The sequence below is a fragment of the Hylobates moloch genome, unplaced genomic scaffold (assembly GCF_009828535.3).
Source record: "Hylobates moloch isolate HMO894 unplaced genomic scaffold, HMol_V3 SCAFFOLD_10, whole genome shotgun sequence".
Lineage (NCBI taxonomy): Eukaryota > Metazoa > Chordata > Mammalia > Primates > Hylobatidae > Hylobates > Hylobates moloch.
The window spans coordinates 31,762,326-31,790,139 of record NW_026652285.1 but is presented as its reverse complement, the minus strand read 5'-3'; the positions used below and the strand labels follow the sequence as shown (position 1 = coordinate 31,790,139).

Sequence of the window (27,814 nt, the reverse complement as noted above, 5' to 3'; positions counted from 1 at the left end):
CAGGAAGGATAAAAAGCAAGCTATGATTAATCTACCACTAAGTCACTTGCATCATAAATGGTCAATTCCTTAAAGCCATTTATGATGCTTGAGTTAAGAACAGGCCTTTTGTTGGTAATGAGCTCCTTGATGTCATTCAGAGTGACTGGCTGCTGTACATTCAAATCAGAGTCAGTACTGGCAGGCACTGCCTCCTCTTCTTGTTTTTCTGGCTGGTGAAATATCTCAGAGACAGTGGAGGGTTCTTCTTCATGTTTCCCTGAAGGACAAGCGGGGCTAGAGAGGTTGCCTTTGGTATCCCAGTGTTCTCCAGATGCTGAGATTTCCTGCTGGTTTCCCCCTTCTCCAGGCCCTGAAAGCCCCTGAGCACAGACCTCTGGCCTGGCCGCCAGCTGCTCAGAGGTCCCAGAGGGCTGAGTGTAGACATTAGCTGGCTGAGCACTAGCCCCAGATATTTGAGAAGACTCCAAAGCTTTGTTAGCCTCACTGGAGTTAAGGTCCTGATCACCGCTAGTAACTAAAACTGGAGGGGAGGATTCTGTAGGCATTGGTTCAGGGCCCCCTTTGTTCTCTTTTGGCCACGGAAATGAAAGATCCACCTTTCCAAATCCTAGTTTTGAATCACTTGCTGGTACACTCCCTTTCCCCTCACTACTTCCCTCAAATAGAGTTGACAACTTCTTAAAACTGGACATTAAACCAGTTTCTGCTGCTCTATTGCCAGAGGGGAGAGGTGAGGAAAAGAAAGAGCTCAGTGGTTTCCCATGGTTAGTAGCAGAGGATGGCAAACGAAGCTTTGGCCAAGTGGTCACATTTGGGATCTCAAAACGTGGTCTTGACTGTTCTGTTTCCTGGCGGACTACAGGTGGATCTTTCTGGGCATGAATTATCTCACAACTTTCTTTGGCAGGAAGCGCAGGGTCCTCCAGCAGAGGATGAGAAAAGTGCCCTTCAGTTTCCAGTGTGGTGCTCTGGCTCACACTCGCATCACTGAACAGCGTAGTATCAGTTTCTAGTGAACTGGCTGGATGCAGCTCCAGTAAGTCTTGGTTTGTGGAGGCAGTTTGAATAGCTGGCTCTGACTCAAGAGGAAGAGGTGGCTGAATTGGAGGTGGAAGCTCTTTGGCAATGCAGGTAGGATCTGGATGCAACTGTGTTGGCAGCGCAAAGTTCTCTGCTTCTAACGATGCCTCTGTGTCTGTAGCTTGCAATATCCCCATGTCTCCTTCATCACTCAGAGACAATACTCCTTGCCCAGTATCATCACCTGAGAAAGAAGATGTATTAATTGTTTCAGAACGTTGAGGTTCCAGAATATTTTCAGGAGTATTATTGTCTTCCATTTTGGTTGTTAGTTTAGCATCATCTGTCAAGATATCTGATTCTGGCTTTGCACTAACCACAGTCATTCTACAGTCACTGACAGTAGATTCTGAACTGGGTGCTGTAAAGGCAGCTTCTCTCCTTTCTGGAGGTACTGATCCTACAGCATCTCTGGAACCACCATTTTGAAGCCATGAAGTAGCTGGGAGAGATGATTCTTGTTTGTATGGCTCTGGCTTGGGACTTTTGAAAATTCCAAATAATTCACCTTTGAGGGGCTGAGATGATACATCAGAAGCAAGAGAGAAAAAGGAGTTTTTCTTTGGAGATTTAGGAGAGGAGAAAAGTCCAGAGAGTGTTTTGGGAGGTTCAATTAAGCTCCCAGAGAAAGATTTCACTTTGGTCACAAACCCTGAAAGCATGTCTACTGAAGAGCCTAATGCAAATTTGTCTTCCTCTTTATCTGCATCTTGGTTTTGAAGGTTCCCTGCACACCCTGGCTCTGGAGAGGAAGAGGCTGGCTCCAGGATCTGTGGTAGGACCTCATCAGGGGCCTTTTCTAATGGCAAGTTCACTGGGTCAGTAGTAAATTTCTCATTTTGGTGGCAGTTAGTACAAGTGTCTAAATCACTGAATTTTTCAATTAACTGTTTAGCATGTGAAAAAGAGTTGGACAGTGAGTCACTGGGGAAGGCTTTGTGGTTGAAAGCCTCTTCTTCATGGGGAGCTATCCCAAGGTTCTCTGGGCCAATGAGGAATGTTTCAGCCTGTGCCTGAAACTCTGGTGAAGGAGGAATAATGTCTTTTTGCAACTCATTCATCTGGAAATCCACTGATGTCCCTGGTACAATATTGGAACTTAGTTTTTCCTGAAAGTCCTTCTCTACACTGAGCTCATCTGCAAGGGAGGTAAACTCAATGGTGTTGTTAATGGAAATACAAGGTGCCATTTGCTGTTCACGAACTACTTCTTGGGCCATGCTATCTCTATGACCACTGGAACTTTCTCTGGTCATTGTGCTACCACTGTCTACAAGAACATTTGTCTTCTTACAGGGCTGGGAGGTCACTGGAACAACAGTTGAAATGCTTTGTTTTTCCCCAGAGGTCTCCTTTTTTTGATCCAAAAAGGACAAGCTGAAGAAACTAAAAGTAGAGCTACTATGAGAGGCATCCTTCTTAATGCTTGAGCTAGCAGTGGAAAAAAAGGAAGGAAGTGTGAATAGCCCTTCTGCTTGAGATTTGGCTCTTGGTAGAGTAGCAGAGGCTCTGTTCTCAGATTTTTCAGATCCAGTCAGAAAAGAAAATATACTCTTTTTGGTTGATAACTCTGGTTGAGATGAAGATGTTGTAGCCATGGAGAAACTCCAGTCTTTGTCAGAAAAATGATCTTGTTCATTTGAATTTGTTTTGCTCATGGTATCAAAGGATATTTCATTACTTTTTGAAACTTCTGTCACTGTAGTCATACCACTAGTTTCTGCTGAAGACTCCCTGGAAGACTCTTTGAGACTACTTGTTGAAAAAGATGAATTAGGTGACTGCTGGATTAGATGGTCTCTGAATGGTACCTCTTTTTCAGTCAAATCATTACCCTGGATCCCTCTAGTTGATGGTTCCTTTAACCTACTGTCATCGATATTAGTCTGTTTGTTCAGTCTTCTAACTCTAGCCTTCCCTTTAGGGGAAATTGGTGCAGCAGGAAAGTTCCCAGCACCCTGGCTAGCTAGCTCCATAGGAGTAGGACTTGACCTGACCTCATCCTTATTAGTCATTGAACAAACAGACATATTTTCAGTTGTCTGTATAGGAGATACATTGGCTTTAAAGAAATCCCCAAGGGTACCCCAAAAATTTGAAACACCAGAAGATTCTTTCTTTTCTTGAGGTGATATCTTGACATTTGTATCACCAGTGTTTTCTAAGTTCGGTGATCCTTCTTTATTCACCTGAGTCTTAAAAAGATTCAAAAATCCAGATGACTGTTTTTCATTTGCTGTCATACTAACTGACGATTCTTCTCGACTGAAGAGTTTCAATGCACTTTTAAATAAGGTTTTATCAGACTCTTTGGATGACTGGCCCTGGGGAAGCTCACAATTCTCATGCTCATCCCCACTAGGCTGAGGTGCAGGAGAAACTGAAATAGAGTCCATTGTAATGATTTCGTCATCTTTTACACCTGATTTAGCCTGAGGAGTTGTTTGGCTTACCTGGAAACCAGATTTTAACAAACTTTGCTTTTTCACATGGATGTTTTTATTTGAAGAGAATTCTTGCCTTACATTTTTGGTCAATTCTGGATGCCAAACATTGGATACTATCTGTCTTTCTGAATCCTTAAGAAGACTTTTTTCCACATTTGGGGAGTTACTCTCTAATTGCTTACTCACGATTAATGACTGAAAGCCATCATTTGTGAGCTCTGCTAAATCTGACTGCTGATTCACTTTCTGCATGGCCAAAGACTCTAAGGATTCACTCTTATCAAACTTCAAAGTACTTCCAACTGAGGCACCCAAAACAGAAAATACTGAAGTTACTTTGTTCACTAATGTTTTCTCTTCTGCTTGTTGTGAGACTTTAGTCATATTTTCAGGATGAAACAAAGTGGTAACTTCTTCAACAGAAGACTGAAGCCAATGGAAACTGGAAAGGTGAACTGATGAATCTTTAGCTAGAGGCTGGTTTTTATCTCTTTCTATAATTTGATCTCTGCTTAAGACATGATTACTAATAGTTCGGGGCTGATTTCTGAGATCTAATGTACATTCAGGGTCTTCAGAACCACATGGCTTTTCTTTGAAAGATCTAAAATCTCCTTTAAACTTTTGACGATTATAGCCTGAAAAATCTAGTGGCTGATCGCTTTGGTCATAACTTGACTCTTTAAGTACTTGTGAAAAGGTTTCTAAATTTAGATACAATGGTTCCTCACTTCTTGGCAAAGCTAAAGATAAATCAAGAGGGTCATCAATTGGTTCCTCTTCAACATACCACAATATTTCATCTTCCTTATCAAGTACTTTAAAACTACAGGCAGAAATAATGCTGTCATCCAACATAATACTTGATAGACCATTTGTCTGTAAATCACAATCCAAATACTCTTGATAAGAGTCAGGTATAAATAAATATGCATACTGCCCAGTAGAATCAGTGAGAAGAGAATAGATATATTGACCATCATGAAACATATAATATCCATAATCCCCATCCTCTGATGGCCACCACACTCCATGTTCAAGACATGACAACCATTCCTGGTACTCATAACCAAAGCTTGAAAAAATAAAGTTTTCATCCATTCTTAATGATTCTTGATCAATTATGGGGCATGTAGTCTTTTCATGATCTGATGAAGAACTTAAGTCAATGGGTAATTCTTCTAGTGAATTATTAGCCTCATTAATTGGAAGAGGACCAGAGTTTCCATATAACGAGTTAGCTGCCCACACATCACCTCTTAATAAGTAATCTTCATTAAATGCTAACTGATTGAATGATTCATATGGTAAGTCACACCAAATGACACTGTTTGGATTTGTTCTCCACTCCAAGATATTTGCATTTTGATCTTTTTGGCAAAAATTTATCACTGAGTTTTCTGAGTCAAGCCACAAGAAAGCATCAGCTGATGGAAATCTATTTTGATTTAACATATAATAAAGTGGCTGAAGTTTTCTGGAATTTTTAGACAAATCTTTTATGTCAGAGTCCCATTCAAAACAGAAAGGATTGTTCATCTCTTCAAAAGCCTGATAGTTGTTTGATTTATTGAGAATGTTAGTATTTAGTACAGGTGAATTTAACTTGTTTGAATTTTCATGTAGTGTTGCCTCAAGAATATGGTTTGGCGTTTGCCTCTTAGCCATAGATTTCTCCAAAAAACCTAACTGAGCACTTGGAGCACAGTGAAGTACAACGTTCTCGGAGGAGGGGTGATGCTTTTCACTTTGCTGGTTTTTCTCTGTAGGGGAACAATGATGATTATCATCCCCAGCATCAGATAATGGTATGTTTTCTTTAGGTAATAAGGAGGCTTCTATGAAGCTAGAAGTTTCATGTTTTTCAACATGCTTCTTCAGATTCTCAGAAGTCACGCATGAAGTAGCAGGGACCTCATCCAAGGATAAATGCTTATCTCCATTCAAACTCTTCATGTTGCCTAAAGACATGAACTTTGCTTCCTCTGGTTTATGATCAGTCATACTGCTATTTGATAGCAGGTTAAATATTCCAGAGATTAAACCTGGGGTATTATTCTTGTGATAGGAGTCATCATTTTTCAAATTTAATTCTTGACTAGACAAATTTTCAGCAGAAGAAAACCTATTAAACAGGCCAGAAAGGAAGCTTCCTTGGGTTTTTTTCTTGGAAGTCTTATCTATAACCTTATCTTCATTAATTTCATTAACCAAAGTGGATTTGGAAGTGGTAGAAATACACTCTAATGAAGAGCCTGATGCTACTGAAGATGCTGCTTGTATAAGATTCTTACCTTCTCCTAAAGGATCTGAAGTTATATGTTCTTTGGGCACAACCCCAGGGATGGCTAAGCCATCTCTTTCGAAATTCTCTCCTGCTGTGTGGTCACTTGGATTTAATTCCTCTATACACCCAAATTTCTCCAGATCATTATTAATATTTGTAACTGAATCAGACTTTATTATATTAAATTTGGCATCTTCAGGACTATTTATTTGGTCATTCTGATTAAATTCCTCTGTACTGTCAAATTTCCCTAGATTATCATGAATATTTGGAGTGGAACTAGATTTTATTGAACTAAGTTTGGCATCTTCAGGATAATTTACTTGGTCATTCTTATTAAATTTTTTTGTACTGTCAAACTTCTCTAGATCATCATGAATATTTGGAACTGAACTAGATTTTATTGAATTAAGTTTGGCATCTTCAGGACAATTTATTTGGTCATTCTTTTTAAATTCCTCTCTACTGTCAAATTTTCCTAGATCACTATGAATATTTGGAACAGAACTAGATTTTATTGAACTATGTTTGGTATCTTCATGGCAATTTTTTTTGCTCTCCTTATCAGTGGTTACTGCTGAGCCATGTAAACTCTGGTCATTAACAGTAACCTTGCTGTCAGTGAAAGAAAATTTAAACAAAGGAAAAATGCTTCCTTTCTCTTTTAACTCCTGTTGCTTTTCAGAATGACCAAGACCTCTAAAAAATGGAAGATTTAGTTTTCCACTAAAGGAAAAGGAACGACCATCTTTCTTAGAGCCCCTTTCTAATCCATCTTCCTCCATCTGGTGAATTTTCACAGATTCTGACAAACTTTCCTTTGAACAAGTCTCAGGGGAAGTGAGCAAAAACTGGCTAAATGATTTTCTGAGTGGCTCAAGGAAATCATCATTACCAGTAACTTTGTCCTCCTCTAATGGCTTTGAAGATACCTCTTTATTTGCAGTTCTACTGCCAGCTATACAAGGATGTCCTGGAGTATCTTTGGCACATATTTTTTGTTGATCTGGTAACAGAGACAGATCTATACAGGGTTTTCTTTCCAATAGACTCTCAATATCATCATTTTTACTTGCAGAACTAACTAAGTTTGAAGGTTCACTGGTTACTTGGGAGGACAATAAATTCTCACTTGTGGGCATCTGGAACCAGCCCACAGTTTCTTCATCACTCCTATTTAAAGCAATGATGCTACTACTGTGATTGTCAAGAGTGCTTTCCCTTTTATTTAACTCCAAACCACACTCAACAAAGCTTTCTTTTCTTGGTGGCTTACTCTGGTCATCATCTTTTTTTGTTTCCTCCTTTTCTGAAAAGATCTTCAATGGATTTAACCTGCTGAAAACCGACTTTATAACTGAACTCTGATTCTGTGGAGCCAAGTCCTTTGCAATACTTTCTGTTGTATTCTGAAAGTATAAACTCCCAGTTTTATTACCCATGTGCTCATTTTCAGAGGTTTTTCCATGTCTGCCTATATTCACATTATCATCTCTTTGACAGGATAATGGAGATTGCATGGAAAGATCCTTCTCCAATACTGCCATGGCTCTGGGTTTAGATTCCGAATTAATTGCCTCTATTTGATTAAGAGTTTCTGTTTTTTCTGGGACTAAGGAAACCAACTTTTCTACAGAGTTTGTTAGATGCTTTGTGCCTGAACCCACTTTTTCTGTGAGTGAACTAAACAAAGAACCAACAGAACATTTTACTCCAGTCAACTCAGGGAAAGAGATGGCCATGTCCTTGTCATTCTTGACAATAGTTAAAGGTGGTATTTGATCCCCAGGCATTCTCTGTTCTGCATCAACAGTACTATTTGGTTTATGTGATTTTTTAGTTTTTGAAAGTGAACCAAATCTATTAATCTCCTCTTCCTTCTCTGCTAAATATTCTGACACCGTTTCTACCAAACACTGAAGCTCATCCATTGTATCAATATGGTCCTCCTTGGGCTCCTCAATAGAGGAAGGGGTTATCTCTTCTACAGAGCACCCAGACAGATCTCCAAGTGTTTTTGCATCACAATTCATCCTTTGTAATGGCAATGCTGAATTTGCTACATAATATTCTTCAGGAAAATCTCCAATATGGTGGACATTGGATGAATGCCATGTTGGTGACTGTAAATTTTCCTGCTTATCAGAAATGGGAGAATCCAGAAGTTCATCAGAAGTACTACTAGTAGAATCTTCAAGAATATCTAATGAGGTAAAATTAGTGACATGCTGGTTTGAGCCAGATGACTTTTCACAGTGCCTTAAACAACTGGACAGATCATAATCATGACTTTCCAACTTAATGCACTGCATGCCACTCTTAACCACAAATCCATTTTTGTAGGGGTACAAAACTGGGTACCCCATATTTTGTTTATTTTCAGTATGGCAAAGGATACAATTTTCAGTATTAGAATATGTACTTTTGTAGTTAGTCTTAGTTTCAGATCTCTCATCATATTGCCTTCTTTCACCGTCTTCAAAATGATTGTATAAGGGTTTCTTTTTTCTTCTTCTATCTAGTGTATCATATTTCTGAGGATATCTGGAGAAAACAGATGGTTCAACCTTAAACTCAGTAGAGAATTCTGTTTGTTGGCTCTGAAGTGGTATCTTTTTCCTGTTCTTATACTTTGGTCGTTTTTGTTGGCTGTAGTATTCATCAGCTTTTGAAAGGGTTCTAATTTCTTTTACCTCTGCTTCCTTCAAGTTTATGTTATTATTTTCTAGAAACTCTTGTGATATTTTCCCCTCTATCTCCTTATGTATATCTTCTTGCTCTTCATAGTCAACATCAGAGAAGGCTGAAATAATCCTAATTTTTTCATCTTTAGCCTGTGACCCTTGTCTGATGTGAAGGGATAAAATTGGAGGAACAATAAAGCAAAGAAAAAGGAAGAGACAGGGAAAAGGAAGAAAGAAGTTGTAAGACTTAATACATGTTCAATGAGAAGACTAGAACAATAAAATTGCCAATGTGATAAAAAGCATTCAGACTAAAAAAATATGAAAAGGAAATCCACATGTTCTTATCAATGACTACATATCAATGTAGTCAAAAAGTTTATTCCATATCAGAAAAAGAACAGCTATAATATCAATTTTTAAATACTTCAATTTGCAATCATTTTTCATTGGTGAGCTTTTTAGAATTCTTTTATTTTTCTAAGAAACAAATGAAAAAATTAAACATGTTGTACCAATATCTAGAATGTATTTGCAATATTAAAGTATACCAGCAAAATACATCAAGGGATTTCAAGAAAACGAAATTTGCTGATAAATTTTTAGTCTAAAAAGAAGCCAAGCTGTTAACTTTCTGAAAGTTATATTTGAGGATGTGTAGCCAAGAATATAGTCAAACATATTTCTTTTAATAAGAAAAAAATACATATAAAACAATTTTTTACTATCAGCAGAAGTCAAACTGTGTTATACTACAAAAAAGAACAAATTATTTAAGGCATTATAATTTTTTTTTTGAGACGCAGTTTCGCTCTTGTTGCCCAGGCTGGAGTGCAATGGCATGATCTCAGCTCACTGCAACCTCCACCTCCTGGGTTCAAGCAATTCTCCTGCCTCAGCCTCCCAAGTAGCTGAGACTACCGGTGCCCACGACCAGGCCCAGCTAATTTTTGTATTTTTAGTAGAGGTGGGTTTTCACCATGTTGGCCAGGCTAGTCTCGAACTCCTGACCTCAGGTGATCCACCCGCCTCAGCCTCCCAAACTACTGGAATTACAGGCGTGAGCCACCGCGCCCAGCCTAAGGCATTATAATTTGTTGTTTGTGAAATCTAAAGGCTATATGCATTGAGGATCACAGTGAAAAGAAAATCTTTCCCTATACTGATTATAGTAGCAGAAGCTACATGTCCAACTTAAAACAATGAATACTGAAGACAGCCTGACCTTTCTTTCACTTAGGTTAAAGACTGCCTTCTTCTGTGTACCAAGGTAGGGATGGGGAAAGAACCTACAGGCTAGGAGCTTATTAGTTCAGTGTGTTCTTTATAGATATAACATCCGAAAGCATTCATTTAGGAAACAGAAGCAAGATCAGAGCAGACACTTAGTCACTAAAAATCTTCCAGAAGGCCAGGTGCAGTGGCTCACACCTGTAATCCAAGCACTTTGGGAGGCTGAGGCAGGAGGATCACTTGAGCCCAGGAATTCAAGACCAGCCTGAGCAACAACACAAGACCCTGTCTCTAAACTCACCATGTAGCAGTTTGGTGAAGTGGGCAAGAAAAGGAGATCATCCTATGGTCTGGTGAATTTTTTATTGATTGACTGAGACAGAGTCTTGCTCTGTCATCCAGACTGGAGTGCAGTGGTGCAATCTTGGCATACTAGAGCTTCGACCTCCCAGACTCAAGCAATCTCTCCCAACTCAGCCTCCCAAATAGCTAGGACTACAGGCATGTGCCACCACGTCCAGCTAATTTTGCTTATTTTTTGTAGAGATGAGGTTTCACTCTATTTCTCAGGCTGGTCTCAAGCTCTTGGACTCAAGTGATCCTCCCGCCTTGGCCTCCCAATGTGCTGGGATTATAGGCATCAGCCACTGCACCTAGCCAGTCTAGTGAATTTTAGAAACTAAAAGGATAAGCTAAATTGGAATGATTTCTTGAAAACTAACCTCCAATCAATAAAATAATTGATTCAGGCAAGGATCAATGGATGCTAAGATCATTGAGTAAAAGACTACTGGGGAAACAGAGTATTGATACAGTCTCAGGTATCACTCCAGATGTTATTAATTACAAAGGAGAGGAGGAAACTTTACACTGGAGAGATACGGCATATACCAAATTTTTTAACCATGAGATCAAACTAAACATCACCAATAATAAGACAAAGTATGTGCTTCCTGAATGCATGTGAAGGAAACATCCAGCATTTTCGCCAAAAATGTTTAACCTGATTCTAAACATGAAGAAACAATCAGACAAAAACCAAACTAAGGGGCATTCTCAAAACAACTGGCCTGCACTCTTCAAAAAAAAAAATGTGTCTTAGGCCAGGCATGGCAGCTCACACCTGTAATTCCATTTGGGAAGCAGAGGAAGGCGTATCGTTTGAGGCCAGGAGATGGAGACCAGCTTGACCAACAGGGTGAAACCCCGTCTCTACCAAAACTACAAAAATTAGCCGGGCATGATGGCGTGCACCGGTAGTCTCAGCTACTCGGGAGGCTGAGGCACGAGAATCACTTGAACCGGTGATGCTGAGGTTGCAGTGAGCCGAGATCACCCCACTGCACTCCAGCCTGGGAGACAGAGTGAGACTCTGTCTCAAAAAAAAAAAAAAAGCTTCTTAAAAGACCAAAAAAAAAGACAATGAAATTTTTGCTAAATTAAAGGAGGCTAAGGAAACATGAAAACCAAATGCAATGCACCACAGTTCTGGATTGGATCCTGGACCAGAAGGGAACAAATATATACACAGAACATTATGGAGATAACTGGGGAAATTTAAATATGGTCTAAACATTAGATAATAACATTGCATCATTAAACTTCTTGAGTGTGATCATGATATTGAGGTTAAAATAAGATAAAGTTCTTTTTCTTAGGAGTAACATGCTGAAATACTTTTTGATGAAGCAACTTATTTTTAAGTGGTTCAGAGAAAATGTGTGTATATGAATACATATTAGGGAGAATGAGATAAAGTAAATGTGGTAAAATGTTAACACAACTGGTAAATCTAGGCAACATGAATATGGGTGTTCATTGAATTATGTCTCCAAATTTTCTTTAAGTCTGAAATTTTTTTTAATCTTGGGGCAGGGGAGAGCACATATGTATGTATTTGCTTTTATACTCATAAATATATGACAATAGTCTATGGAAGGATACATAAGAAACAACAGTAGGAAGGGAATTACGAAACAGGAAGAAGATGGGGTGGAGGAAGGTAAGTGTGGGTGGGAAACTCTTTATGCTGTATTGTATCTTAACGTTTTTTAAACCACATAATTGTTTTATATATTTAAGAAATAAAATAAAATTAAAACAAAGTTCCAGTAAAAATACTTAATCTGCTATAAGAAATCATATTGGTTTTCTTCTAAAGTTCCCAGGGAAATATTTAGGCAAGAAGGACTATCCAATCTGTGATTTTTTCTGTTTTTAATCTTGGCGAAGGGTATACCAAACTCACTGAGTCAGGAAGTGGGGCAGATACACCCCAAGTGGGACTGCCCTGATCAGTTGAGAATCACTGATCATAAAGAGAAGTATTCCTTATGGCAATATATAAACATAAAATTCCTTATGGCAATGTATAAACATGTGGAAGAAAAAAAAGACTAATAATCGACGCAAAATGACTGTAGTTAGGCCCGTGATACTGCTACACTTCGGCTACCTCTTCAGGTTAAAGCATCCAAATTCTTGTTGCCAATTGCATCATGAGACCTGGATATTAGGAAGAGAAAGTACTTTGTGCCCAATACCCACCTGATGGCCCGCCGCTCTGGATAATCAAGGTCATAACTTTGCATAGAGTCATTACAAGAGTCCCGGGAACTGCCTTGAAGTAGCAGCTGCTGTGGCAATTGCACCGGCACAGGGAACTGGTGCACAGAAGCGTTGGGCTGGGAAGTTGTATGGTAAGGAGGTGGGATGCTGTTGCTGGTCTCACTGCGATAGTCACTATCTCGGTCATCAACGGCACTATCAGGGTCTTCAAAAGCTATGAAATAAGCACATTGAATCAAAGCACCCCAGCTTTATTTAGTTGTTCAGAATTATTTCTGCTTCTAACTTAGTAGTAACGTCTGGACCTTGAGAACAAAAGCAAGCTGAGCTTCACATGAGCCCAGTGATGACCTCAGAGCCATGAGCAGAACTGTCTCAATTAATACCCACAAGTCTCTCTTCCTTATCATAGGAGATATATACTTAGTTTAATTTTAGTGCTTATTCTTAGAGGAGCTCCAGGTTGCATTTTCCCACTGCAGAATTCTTTGGAATTCTGCTTCTCAACTATCATAACCATAATTAAAAACTGCTTTTAAATGTCACAAATATAGTCTGGTCCTCTGTTATTAAAGAAAGGGGAAGGGAGCAGAGGTTCAAAAAAATTAGCTTTTTCATATCTTCGGGAAAAAAAACCCAAAACTTTTGTTTAACGTTGTCTTGGTGTTTTCAGACTTTTAAACATGGATTGAACCAAATAAGCAGGTCCAACATCAGAAGCTGGTCCTGGAAATCAGGAAGGTCAAAGCCAAGGCTTGGAAATCAAGTCAAAGGCTCTAGATGCAGCTGAGAACAGCAGCACTCTTACTGTGTTGCTACAGTGTTGGGTTTTTCTAACAATTCCTGTCAAGCACCTACACCCTAGGCTCAGAATTCCCATCCAGAGGATGGGCTGAGAGAAGAAAAAACATATGCACTGCCAATGGGATCTTGCTGACAATGCAGCCAAGATTACTAACAGCAGTTGCTACAATTTCATAGAATTATTTCTGCCTTTCAGACCAGCACCTGACTGGCTACAGTTTTTTTCTTATTAACTAAAAAGACCACACTTACAAATCATCGCTGTGCTTGGAAAGGGGGCTCAACCTAAGAGTGCTTTGTAGCCTGTTTTACAGAGAGGAAGTCGTATCTGACACCATACCCTTATGTGTATGATTAACAGGGTTCCACGTGTCCTTTCTTGACAAGTTCCTATTTGGCTCACTATGAGGAAAAGGAATGTTCGCCATCCCAAAATGGAGATACTTTTAGCAGAAAATGAACTCATGTTAGTAATTTTAAAATATGATCTTGGCCAGGCGTGGTGGTTCACTCCTGTAATCCCAGCACTTTGGGAGGCCGAGGCGGGTGGATCACCTGAGGTCAGGAGTTCAAGACCAGCCTGGACAACATGGTGGGACCCCATCCCTATAAAAATACAAAAATTAGCCAGACATGATGGCAGGTGCCTGTAAATCCTAGCTACTAGGGAGGCTGAGGCGAAAGAATTGCTTGAACCCAGTGGGTGGAGGTTGCAAAGAGCCAAGATCATGCCATTGCACTCCAGCCTGGGCGACAGAGCAAGGCTCTGTCTCAAAAGAGAAAAAAAAAAAAAAAAGATAATCTAGTAGCAATGTGGGCAGTGGAAACCTCCTGAAGACCGCAAGATTAGGCTTTTACAATTGCTCAGGCAGGGGATAAGGACCTGCATCTATACCGTGGAAACAGAAAAGGGTTAATGAACTAGAAAAAGAAAATTCCAGACAGAATTGTAAAACATGGGGCCATATTGAAGATAATAGGCAAATGACCCCTTGGCTTCTGTTAGACAATTTGGTAGATAAGAATTCCACTAAAAGAGACAGAGCACAAACATGTAGGTTTTATAGGTAAGGAAGAAAATCTGAGCATTGGACTCTTGATAACATTTGTGGGTACAGATGGAAGACAGTGGTAAGATGATCTTATGAACTTTTCCTATTTGAGTTTATGGTTACATGTGAACATAAAAAAGGAGAGGAGAGGGATTAGAACTCCAGGAGGAAAAATATCAACATGAGAAAGAAGCTAATGTTCAAATGGTCAGGAACAATTATTAGTAATTTTTTTTTTTTTTTTTTTTTTTTTTGAGACAGAGTCTCGCTCTGTCGCCCAGGCTGGAGTGCAGTGTCACAATCTCGGCTCACTGCAAGCTCCGCCTCCCGGGTTCACGCCATTCTCCTGCCTCAGCCTCTCCGAGTAGCTGGGACTACAGGCGCCCGCCACCACGCCTGGCTAATTTTTTGTATTTTTAGTAGAGACGGGGTTTCACCGTGGTCTCAATCTCCTGACCTCGTGATCCACCCGCCTCGGCCTCCCAAAGTGCTGGGATTACAAGCGTGAGCCACCGCGCCCGGCCAGTAATATTTGACATTTGGAGCAAGTAGTCCACTGACCAGGGCAGGAGTAGCAAAGCTTGAAAACAAAAGCAAACAAGAGGGATGCAAAGCATTCTGCTTACAAAGCATTCTGATGACATATTAGGAAAAAGAGACTTTGGAAGCACTGGGTTTAGCCCTTGATGCATCTGTTGTTCTGAAGACAAGAAAAATAGGACCCAGAGACAAAACCATATGCCACTCAGACTTAATTCTTTCTGAACCCACAGAAAGAGCAAGTCTGTAGGTCAGTGCTGGACTATTCATGCATACAGATGAGGGGGCAGAGGCAACAAAGGAGATAAAACCAGAGGCCCACTAAACTCTGGCAGGAAAAGTATTAGCACATAACCCAGAGAAACAAGATTCAGTCTCCAAGGAGGCAACTGCGACAGACAATCCTATCACTTTTGAGGCCAGAGAGTGCAGCTCAGCCAGAGTTAGAAGCCCACGACCCAAATCCACAGGTTTTACTTTCTCCCTGCATGTGACCTATTACTCCTAAATAATACTCTGCTTTTTGTTTATTTTGCTAGGCTAAACGGAGATACTCTACAACTTTACCAAAGGCTAACAACATTTCTACACTAAAGAAATAAAGGGCAAATACTAAGAAACAAAGCATCCATGGAAAGAAGAGGTTGGAAGTAGAAGAGAATATGAAAAGCAGGAGAGGGTAAGAGAGAGAAAATACTAAGGAATAAAGTAAGACAAAGGAGAGAAACAGAAAAAAGTAGTGAGAGGTAATCACCTCCAGTTTTCCTAAAAAGTAAACCTCCTGGCACCAAGCCTGATTAGAAATGAAAAAGGGAAATTCAGGAAAATGTGTAACACTTCAATTTGAATTAAATAACCGTGTTTTTAATGTGTCACTGACGATCTCTTACTGACTCCACAATCTACCCCACAGCAGCATGTCAGCTAGACAAGAAAAGCCCGGGCTTTACAGAGAGAAACTGAGTGCAGGTTTGGTTGGCTCAGCCTAAGAAGGAACTAGAGAGCTAGTTTGAGGGTAAAAGTTTAAAAGCCCCTGGTAAAATCTATTTGAAAGATGGAAAATTAAAAGGCTGGGAACACTTATTCACTCAAATATTTACTGAGTGCCTACACATTCAAGGCTAAACAACACAGAAGACTCAGAATATAGAGTCAGTCTAATAGGAGACAGAATATATAGATACAAATATTGAATTGCTATACAAGGCAGTTAGCACAAACCAAGTGCTATGAGTTAAAAGTAAAATCACTTCCTGATAGGGTAACTAAGGAAGCTTTAAGGAGGAGATGGCTTTGAAGAACTGGTTCGTTTTTAATAGGCGAAGATTGGAGGCAGAAGGGAAACATCTTCTAGAATTTGGATAAAAGCAGTGGCATGATTAAAGGCCCAGTGGTAGGAAAGGCTATATATTTTTGAGAAACCATTTTGTAGTTCATTTGATAGGTAAATAAAAAGACATAGAGGAAATAATGGCAAATTAAAAACCTGCAAAAGGCTGGGAAGGTCATCTAACCAGGGGCAAACAAAGATGGGCCTCCGAGCACACAGCAGGCACTCAAACAAAATCCAGTGAAATACAGAAAAATGAGGCCCTCTAGTATGTGGTATTCCTCGATTGAGTCCTGGATTGGTCTTTAAATCCACAGCATACCTATTAATAGAACTTCAGCAACCAAAGAAAGGAAAGAAAATTCATTCACATTTTTTTCATGGCTTAGTTGCTTTTTCTACTTGAAAACCTTAACTTACCTAAGCTCTGTTAACCCGTTTATGCCTGAGGTTGCAATTTATGCTTGAGGTCACCTACTGCTTGGTGATGACCTTGAGCAGTAGGATTTAAATAACTCCCACATGCTTAGAGTTCTAATAATGGAACACTAGGCATAAATGGGTCAAGCTGCTTTTGAGTACTTTCCTAATAGCAGAAATACTCAGGATTCAAATCACAGAAAGCACAGACTTCATGAGAAATTCCAGTGACAGGACAAACTTTGGCCCCTCTTAGTACCTACTGGATACCTAATCACTGAGACTCAACCAGATCCCGTGAGATGGGTAACACAACCAGTAATGTCAGCCTAGGGCTACATGTTTTGCCACCAAGAACTGGCTGCCCATTCTCTAAGCTCTAGAACAAAGGTGGCCTTAGCTGGGCTGCTCCAGGGAAAGCCAAGCCATGTCCTCAGCCTCTTGTTTCCTTAACAAAAGCAGGTTTTTAGCTGAAATGGCATTCACAATTTGCTAGACCAATAAACTCAAGACAGCAGTCTGTTCTGCATATCCTCCTAGTCAAGAAAATCAGCCAAATCAGAATGCACACCAATTACCTTGACTCTAGTTCATCCTAGAATGAGCCTTCCTCCTTCTGGTCACTGCACTCCTTAGCCAAAGGGACCAAAGGAGAAGGCTACACTAGGGGGCTGATGCTACTACTTGCCTCTGGGGAATAAAAATTAGGAGATCTTGTCAGGATTATGACTGGGACTTTGGTTTGAAATTTGTAACACACATAAACACACACAAAGTCATCAAGAAACCAGCCTGAAAGGATATAACATTCCACCACAGGTCATTTGTCTCCTGAAGATTTAAGTAGGAGAAGAGAGGGAAATGGAAGTCTATGCATGAATATCCAGCTTCACAGTTCAGAGGGAGTATGTACTTTGTGGGTAAGATCAAGAAAATGACAAGGAATTTCAATTCTTACGTACTCTGTTGTTCTCCCCAGCCCAAATAGGTCCAGTGACCTAAGAAAACCGCAAAGAAGCAGCAGATAATTTTTGAAAATACTTTTTTGAAGGAATTCAAAAGTCATTTCCCCATCCCAGCAATTATTATGTGCCTTAACTTACTTGAGCCTACCTCACTTGAGCCTACCTCACTTGTATTCTACTAACTTTACATAACATACAGAGTTTCTGCCTTCTGCCAAATGTGAGACAAATCTACAAAGTATTCTTGTTCTCTGCCTTTCACTATAAAGACTAACAACAATCCAAAAAACCCACAAAACAACAACAACAAAAAATTACTTCTTCCATATTGTTTTAAGCCCCCTTCTGGTCTAGGTCTCTCTCAGAACATCATCATTTAGGAGGTCATATGTCTTTCCTTTGTCAAAATAAGAAAAATTAGATCTCTAAGAGACCCTTCCGTGTCTCTGTGTTCACCAAACCTGAGCCTATCACAATAAATCTATGAGGGCCAGGCGCAGTGGCTCACGCTTGTAATCCCAGCACTTTGGGAGGCCGAGGTGGGCGGATCACGAGGTCAGGAGATCGAGACCACGGTGAAACTCTGTCTCTACTAAAAAAATACAAAAAATTAGCCGGGCATGGTGGCGGGCGCCTGTAGTCCCAGCTACTCGGAGATGCTGAGGCAGGAGAATGGCGTGAACCCGGGAGGCAGAGCTTGCAGTGAGCCGAGATTGCGACACTGCACTCCAGCCTGGGCGACAGAGCGAGACTCCGTCTCAAAATAAATAAATAAATAAAATAAAATAAAAAATAAATCTATGAGAAGCTAAGCCCTGATACCATGGGTAAGGGAGTTAATTCCCTTGTCTGGGAGCGAAGATATTCAATTTTGCTGCTCTCTACTGAAAGTTAAAAGGTCAAAGAATGGTAATGTTTATCTCTTAAGAAATTAATATTCTAACTAAGCTCCCAGACAAGAGAATTACTCCCTTACCCATGGTATCAGGGCTTAGCTTCTCATAGATTTATTGTGATAGGCTCAGGTTTGGTGAACGCAGAGACAAGGAAAGGTCTTTTAGAGACAGAGATCTAATTTTTCTTATTTTGACAAAGGAAAGACATATGAGCTCCTAAATGATGATGTTCTGAGAGAGACCTAGACCAGAAGGGGGCTTAAAACAATATGTAATAAACCACTCTAGCCTATTGGGTCCTTAAAGAGAGCCACTTCTTCTGAATTACCTATAAATTTTTAATAAAATCCACTAAAACACAGAAGCTTTGAAGGACAGGAGAAAACTGAAAATATTTTTTATTCATTTTTCAAAATCAAAAATCCACTATTAATTAAGTCCTATCCCACACCCAAATTGAATTTCAGGAAACTAATTGTGATAAAGAAATCATTAAAAATAGGCCTTTAATCTCAAGAAACAAGAAGTAAATAGCTTCATAATTAAGAATATGGGTTTTTTATTTTTTGAGACAGAGTCTCACTCTGTCACCCACGCTGGAGTGCAGTGACACGATCTCGGCTCACTGCAACCTCTGTCCCCAGGTTCAAGCGATTTTCATGCCTCAGCCTCCCAAGAAGCTGGGATTACAGGTGCCCACCAACACACCTGGCTAATTTTTGTATTTTCAGTAGAGAGAGAGTTTCACCATGTTGGCCAGGCTGGCCTCGAACTCCTAACCTCCAGTGATCCACCTGCCTCAGCCTCCCAAAGTGCTGGGATTACAGGAGTGAGCCACCACGCTCAGCCAAGAATATGGGTTTTAAAGTCAACGTTCAGTTCTTCTGGCTCTGCGATTTACTAGCTATATGATCTTGAGAAAGTTATTATAGATATTTCCTCATCTATAATATGAGAATAATAACACAAGTGTCACTGGGTTATTGTAAAGATCATACAGGAAAAAATATGTAAAATGCTAGGCACAGTCCCCGGAAGATGGTGAGCAACTAGCATTTGTTGTTATTTTGTCATGTTGCCAGGCTTTTGCTTGCCTTACAGGGTCCTAATAAATAAGAAGCAGAAAAAAAACACAACTCCTAGAATTGCACCCTCTGACACTCCCAAGGTCTGCTAAGGAATCTTCAATGTGGGGTCCAAAAGGCCCTCAAACTGGTTCTGAACATGTGACTCCCTTGAAAGTCTACAGTAAGACTTGAAATTCTAGGAACATCATATGATGCCAACCCAGGCTGTTTTCAGTACTTGAGCTAATCCTTAATCCTGGGCATACGGGACTACTAATCAATCACAGACTTTAATTTAGTGATACCCTGACAGCCAGTTTTCTTCCTATACACTTACTTTATTCCAACCACCTATGTCTCTTCTTCTCACCTCTCAGAAAGGATATGTTGGCTTAGTGTGCCATTTTTAAATTGTAATAATTTATTTCACTTTCTAACTATGGGGGGAGAGGAGGCAAAAAAAAAATTCTCCTATAGAACAGTTGCCATAGCAACTCTGCCAGAGGGTAATTACTTCATTTCTTTTAAAAAGAAAATGGAAAAAAAAATAATCACAGAGAACCTCAGAATATGTCTATCAACCTAGATTGCTCCAGGCAAGTGACAATGCTGTTTCTCACCACAACTGTGAGCCCAAAGAAGCCTTTCTCTGCAGGACACTGCCCCTCATCTTTGAGCACTCCACAGCACTCCACAGCAGCTTCTTATACATAAAAGTTCTCAGTAAATATCTACTTTACTAATAAATTGAATGAATAATCTGATCCCATCTACTGGGCCCATCTCTACGCATGAAAACACAAGTCATGTTCTCTCACAAGCCAGCTCCATATTCTCACCACTTTAGCTCAGAACCATCATAAGATAAATTACACCAGTTTAAATAAGCAAGTTTCCTTCCCTACTGCAAAAATGCATTAAAACACATAACTAGCCAGCACAACAATTACTGAGGATAGTTAGGTTTTGCTAGGCATTAGTACTGAGAAAAGGAAGGGGAAAATGTCCCAGGAAAAGGAAATTATGCATGCAAAGGCATGTTCAGTGAGCTGAAAATAGTTCCAGAATATCTAGAGTGAGAGGCTACAGAGTTATGAAAGAACCTAATGACTATGGGTCTTAGGTAATGTTTAGAAATTAAGTAATATTAAGGATTTGGAATTACCTGGAGGGCAACACAGCTATCAGAGCTTTTAAGAGGGGAAAGACAGGATCAGATTTGCCATTTTAGAAAGAGAACAGTGGAACAGTGTGGCCAATGGTGGTTGGTTGGGTAGAAAGGACTGGTGATTCATAGGGAGGAGGTGTCAGGGAGGCTCATAAGGAGAATGGTGCACTCATCTGCTAACAGCCTGGACTAGGGAAGTGGCAGAGTGGGTAGAGAGAAGGGGATAGATTCATAAGATATTCTGGAGGGAAAATCAATAGCGTTTAATGAGTAAATAAAATGTGGAAAGTGAGAAGAACAAGGATTAAATAATATTGCTTAGGTTTTTGGCTTGAGCTACTGGATGAACGTGACATCATTCACCAAGAAAAGAATACAACACGGGGGCAGGCTGAAGGAGATGATTAATTCAGGGTTAGGTATACTGACTCTGAGATATCTATGGAACATCTCAAATGAACATGGCCAGTAGACAGCTAGATATACGGGTGTGGAGCTCAGGAAAGAGATGTGGAACAGACTTGGAAGTTTTCAGACTATATGTTCCAATAAGGGCAAGGATTTTTCTGCTTTGTTTTGCTGTATCCTCAGCACCTGATAATGCATGGCACAATGTAAAAGTTCAACAAATATTTACAAATGAGTATAAATAAAAATGCAAGTAAATAAAAACACTAAGGCAGAGTGCAGGCCAAGAAAAAAGACTATATGAAGCAGGGGAACCCTAAGGAACAATCACATTTAAAAAGCAGACAAATTTTAAAAAGAAGGAGAAAAACAGAAAGAGAAGGAGGAGGAGGAAGAGAAACAATTGACAATCCAAAGCGTCAGTGAGGCTATGGAGCAACTGGAACTCTTGTACATTGTTAGCGAGAATGCACAGTGAAGTCGGGCATGGTGGCTCTTGCCTGTAATCCCAGCAATTTGGGAGGTTGAGGTGGGCAGATCACCTGAGGTCAGGAGTTCGAGACTAGCTTGGCCAACATGGTGAAACCTGTCTCTACTAAAAATACAAAAATTAGCCAGGCATGGCGATGGGCAACTGTAAACCCAGCTATTTGGGAGACTGAGGCAGGAGAATCACTTGAACCCAGGAGCTGGTGGTTGCAGTGAGCCGAGATCATGCCAATGCACTCCAGCCTAGGCAACAGAGTAAGACTCCAATTCAAAAAAGAAAGAAAAGAAAAGAAAAGAAAAGAAAAGAAAAGAAAAGAAAGAAAGAAAGAAAGAAAGAAAGAAAGAAAGAAAGAAAGAAAGAGAAATGAAACTAACTCCAAAGGAAAGATAATTTATGATAACTTATAACAAGTTCAAAAACAGGTAAAACCAAAAAGTTAGCTGGGCATGGTGGTGCATGCCTGTGGTCCCAGCTACAGGGGAGGCTGAGGCAGGACAACTCACAGAATTCAAGGAAACATTTTACTTATGTTTACCCATCTATGGTAGAGGATATTACAAAGGACATCGTTGAACAGCCACATAAAGAAATACACAGAACAAGGCCTGGGTCCTGGGCACAGGAGCTTCTGCCCTATGGATTTGGGATGCACCACCCTCACAGCACACGGATGTGTTTGCCAACACAGAGGCTCCGAAAATCCATAGTTTTGGGATTTTTATGGAGGCTTTATCATATAGGCACAATTGATTATCATAAGTAGTATTAGTGGTATTATGTTTGGTAGAAACAGCATCTCATTATGTTGCCCAGGCTGGTCTCAAGCTTCTGGAGTCATCCTCCTGCTTCAGCCTCCCAAAGTGCTGGGATTACAGACAGGAGCCACTGTGCCTGACCTGGCATGATCCATTATTAACTCAATCTCCAGTTCCTCTCCCTTTCCTGAAGGAAAGGGAATGGGGCTAAAATTTCCAGGCTTCTTGGGAGGCCAAGGTGGGTGGATCATTTGAGGTCAAGAGTTCAAGACCAGCCTGGCCAACGTGGTGAAACCTCTTCTCTACTAAAAATACAAAAATTAGCCAAGCATGGTGGCAGGCACCTGTAATCCCAGCTACTTGGGAGGCTAAGGCAGGAGAATCGCTTGAACTTGGGAGGTGGAGGTTGCAGTGAGCCGAGATCACAACCACTGCACTCCAGCCTGGGTGACAGAGTGAGACTCCATCTCAAAAAAAAAAAAAAAAAGTTCCAAGCTTCCAAACATGGCTTAGTCTTTCTGATAACTGGCTCCTATGTGGAAGCCCATCAAGAGTCCCTCATTAGAACAACAGACATTCCTAGTATCCATAAAATTCTAAGGGATTAGGAGCTCTGTGTCAGGAACCAGGGACAAAGACCAAAATATATGTTTCTTATTATAAAATCACAGTATCACAGCCCCCAGTGGTAATGGCATTGTATTTACAATCTTAAAAATTCTCTAGAGATATGGGAGTATAGCAAGTACACCTCATGTCCAAAACCACCAAACTCCCAATACTTTGAAATCAGAAACCACAGGACCTTTCTCAAAATTCCTCTTTACTTTATTTCCCATGTCCAATCAGTCAACAAACTTAGTAGTCAATTCTGCTGAAATCTCCTTCGTCTTGTGCTCTCCTTGAAGATTTAACTGTCCTTATCAAGAAACTTATTACCTTATGAATTATTAGAGATTACAGAATTATTCTGAATTATTACAGATATTTGACTGGACTTTTAAAAAATTTGTTTTTAGAAACCGGGTCTTGCCCTGTCACCCATGCTGGAATGCAGTGACAATCATGGCTCATTGCGGCCTCAACCAATCCTCCTACCCTAGCCTCCTGAGAAGCTGGGACTACAGGCACGTGCCATCACACTTGACTAATTTTTGTACTTTCTGTAGAGATGGGGTCTCACCATGTTGCCCAGGCTGTCTCGAACTCCCGAGCTCAAGCAATCCACCTGCCTCAGGCTCCCAAATTGCTGGGATTACAGGAGTGAACCATGTGCCTGGCCATCTTTTAATTCTAATAATTACTTGAGGCTCTTGTTTAGAATGTAAATTTTAAACTCTACTCACAGAGATTCTAAGTCAAAGGGCTTTTTAACAAGAAACTTGGTGACTCTCATGCCAATGATTCTTGAATTACATTGCGAAAAACACAGCTATAGAATTTCCTATATGAAAAAGCCACAGTCTCTCAGACAGAAGAATAACTCTTGTGCTAATGGAGGAAGAAGGCAGCCAGACCCACTATCCTACTGAGCCTGAAGAAAAGTTCAATGTCATCATACAGTGAAAAAATTCTAGCAGTTCTAAGATGAAAGTAGATCCTCTTTCCTAGAAGGTAAACCTCTGCACTTATCCCCATCCCCTAGGCTGGCTGACTAGGCTATAGCAACACACTCACAGCTTCTGCACATTTTATCTTGTTTCTAGTGGAAAATGTAAGAAATCAGAAATAGTCACATTAAAAAGTAAGGTCTATAATTATCAAACAAAACACTCCCAGGCAACTGTTATACCACCCATTAGTAGTCCAGTACTGGCTAATTTTTCCATGACATTAAAATGATGGATACTTAAGCATCAGACTCCATGTGAACAGCCATCTGTCTAGGCAATGACAGGAACTCACCTATCAACTACTAAATTGTAGTAATTACCAGGCATCTCATAAGGACCATAAACTCAAACACTAGAAATTATTCTCTTCCCTTTTTCTAGACAGTTGATTAGGTAAGTACTGTAGAACTTCTCTTTCTATGGAAAACAGTAGTAAAGAACCTATAATTAAGGAAAACACTTCAAATCTAACATAGGAGAATAACAAAAAGAAAAACTATTCACCAACCTTACTTGTGATATAGATAGAAAAATCCAAAATGAAATACAAGCAAATCAAGCCTAGCATTATAGTAAAAGAATAATTCACCATAACCAAGTAGGTTATATTTTAGAAAGGCAAAGATGATTTATTAATAGAAACTGATTAATGCATTCATTATATTAATAAGTCAAAGAAAAATACCCATGAATAATTGGTTAAGTACTATTAAGGCATTTTGAAATGTTCAACATCCACTAATATTTTTAAATATGCAAGCTCTTCTGAAGTATAAGATAGAGAAAAATACACAAATCATAACTGTACTGCTCAACGTTTTTGTTTTTTTGGTTTTTTTTGAGACAGAGTCTTGCTCTGTCAACCAGGCTGGAGTGCAGTGACATGATCTCAGCTCACTGTAACCTCTGCCTCCCGGGATCAGGCGATTCTCCTGCCTCAGCCTCCCAGGTAGCTGAACTACAGGCCCATGCCACCACGCCTGGCTAATTTTTGTATTTTTAGTAGAGACGGGATTTCACCATGTTGGCCAGGCTGGTCTCAAACTCCTAACCTCAAGTGATCTCCTGGCCTCGGCCTCCCAAAGTTCTGGGATTACAGGTGTGAAATACCACGCCCAGCCTGTACTGCTCAATGAATACTGTGAACACACTCAGGTAACCAGCACACAGATCAAGAAACAGCATTCCCAGCACCCAGCAAAACTCTTCCTACTTCTTTTCAGTAGCAATCAGCTTTTGAACTAGCTGTTCACGCTGCCTATCACACTCTTTCCCCAGAGAGCCACATGTTAATTCCCTCACTTATTTCAACTCTATTGAAATGTCACCTTCTCATGTGGCCAATACTCAGAATTTTATTTAAAATTGCAACTCAACTCCAATTCTAGCATTACCAACTGCTTTTCACTCTTTTATTGGTCTACTCTCTAACATCCTATATTATTTCCTTATTATGTTAATTGTCTATCTCTTCCCACCCAGGATCTTTGTTTTGCTCTCTGATATATCCCAAACACCTAGAACAAAACCTGGAATGTAAGTGTCAAAAAAATGTTTGTAGAAGAGAGTAACAAAAGGAAAAGAGGGGAGGGGGAGAAGGGGGGGTGGGGGGCACGGTGTTGTTGAGTGGGCCAGCGAGGCTAAATGTGAAAATAAGTACCAGCAGCAGAAATATAAACAGGTAAAATATTTTTATACAATTTGACAGTGTCTAACAAAATTGTAAATGTATATATTCTTTAACCCAATGATTCCACTTATAGAAATGCATTTATTCAACTAATATTTATTGGTCAAAGGTACTATGGATACACAGATAAGCATATTAATAAATCGAAGGAAAATACCTATGAACAATGGGTATACTCATGAAATGTACGGCCTAAAGAAGGAAACAAATATTAATCAAATAATCACATGAACTGAGTAAGTGCCACAGAGGAAAGATACATACTATGTAATAGAGGATGGGAGATTCATTTGAACATATTTACAAAAAAATGTGTATAAAGTTGCTCACTATAGTATTGCGTTTTAGCAGCAAAAACTGGGGAACAATCCAAATGTCTACAAATCAGGGAAAAAATTTTAAATTATAGTATATTCAAACTATGGAATATGTCTGGCATCAATATCATCAATCTTCTATGTGCAACTATAATTTACAGGAAATACAAAGGACAGAAGAGTGTGTTAAGCTAAACTTATGGGAATGTTTTGAGCAAAATCCGGAATGTAAATAACTCTGTAAGTCAAACAAAACCATATAGTCAAATGGCCTGATTTCTTCAATAAACAAATTGTAAAAAAAAAAAAAAAAAGTAAGAGATGGAGGGGGAACCCATAGAATAAAAAATAATTGTAAGACATGATCAGGCATGGTGGCTCACACCTGTAATCCCATCACTTTGGGAGGCTGAAGCAGGCAGGTCACCTGAGGTCAGGAGTTTGAGACCAGCCTGGCCAACATGGTGAAATCCCATCTCTACTAAAAATACAAAAAAAATTAGCCGGGTGTGGTGGCATGTGCCTGTAGTCCTAGCTACTCAGGAGGCTAAAGCAGGAGAATCTCTTGATCCCAGGAGGTAGAGGTTGCAGTGAGCTGAGATCACAGCCACTGCACTCCAGCCTGGGTGACAGAGTGAGACTATCCCAAAAACAAAACAAAACAAACAAACAAAAAAAAATTGTAAGACATATCAAAAAGAGAAAACAAGAAAACAAGCAAAAATAAACTCTAGTGTTAAAAGATACATACTTGGGTGATAACATATAAAAAACAAGAAGGGAGTAATTATTATAAAAGTTGGGATAGTAGGTACTTCTAAGGAAGAGGGGGTTGTAATTGGGAAGAGGCATATGGAGGCTTTCTGGGGTGGTTGGCAAAGGTCTATCTTTTGCCTACCTTATATTAAGACATTTAAACATTTGTTTTATAAAGTTGTCTGTATATCTGTGTTATATTCTACCATTAAAAAGATTTTTAATGCAGCAAACTGCTCACATCACTATAATCACGGCTATCTAATTGTTTCATTCCTCTGCATAAAGTCATCAAAGGATCCCCCTTTCCTTCAAGATAAAATATAAACAGCTTGCTATGGCATTCAAGCCCTTTGTGTATGAGTTCTCTGTGTCTCTCTGGGCTCATCTGACCCTTCCCCACTCTTATTCCCCCCCGAAGCCATCAAGAATTTTCAACTTGCAGTACCCCAAGGTACCTTAAGTCATGCTTTTTCATCTTAGTGTCCTTGTACTATGAACTCTTTTCTCCTTCTTCACTTAACTGTCTGCTACTCATCCTTTAAGACTCAATTTATGCCAAGGATCTGGGGAGAGGTAGAAATGAATAGGTAAACTACAGAAGATTTTTAGGGCAGTGAAACTATTCTATACTATAAGGGTGGATATGTGTCATTACACATTTGTCAAAATCCATAGAATGTACAACACAAACAGAGAACCACAATGTAAACTATAGACTTTGCGTGAGATACTATTTCCTCTGGGAAGCAGTTCCTAACCATTCCAAATTTGTATTACATTTTCTTTCTCTGTATTCCTTGAATATCAAGTACATACTTTCCCATTCACTTATCAAATGGTACTACTTACGTTTCTTCCTCTCTGGACTTGAGCTCCCTGAGGTCAGGGACTTTCATCCCTCTTTTTTTTTTTTTTTTTTTTTTTGAGACAGTCTCTCACTCCCAGGCTCGAGTGCAGTGGTGTGATCTCAGCTCACTGCAACATCTGCCCCAGGGTTCAAGCAATTCTCCTACCTCTGCCTCTCGAGTAGCTGCGATTACAGGAGCGCATCACCATGCCCAGCTAATTTTTTTTTTTTTTTTTTTTTTGAGATGGAGTCTTGCTCTGCCACCAGGCTAGAGTGCAGTGGTGTGATCTCAGCTCACCACAACCTCCGTCTCCCAGGTTCAAGCAATTCCCCTGCCTCAGCCTCCTGAGTAGCTGGGACTACAGGTGCAAGCCACCATGCCCAGCTAATT

At 39.9% G+C, this 27,814-nt stretch overlaps 1 protein-coding gene across 5 annotated transcripts in view; it reads right to left on the bottom strand.

Moving 5' to 3' along the window:
* Nucleotides 1-27,814, bottom strand: part of UNC13B (unc-13 homolog B) — a 165,889-nt gene that overhangs the window by 85,187 nt on the left and 52,888 nt on the right. For 4 of the 5 annotated variants that reach the window (XM_058445500.1, XM_032164081.2, XM_058445502.1 and 1 more), the window contains exon 7: nucleotides 12,282-12,516. In XM_058445500.1, the coding sequence (XP_058301483.1) occupies nucleotides 12,282-12,516 (235 nt within the window). Of the gene's footprint in view, nucleotides 1-105; nucleotides 8,362-12,281; nucleotides 12,517-27,814 lie in introns of all 5 variants that reach the window. The other variant, XM_032164079.2, reaches the window with a different exon arrangement.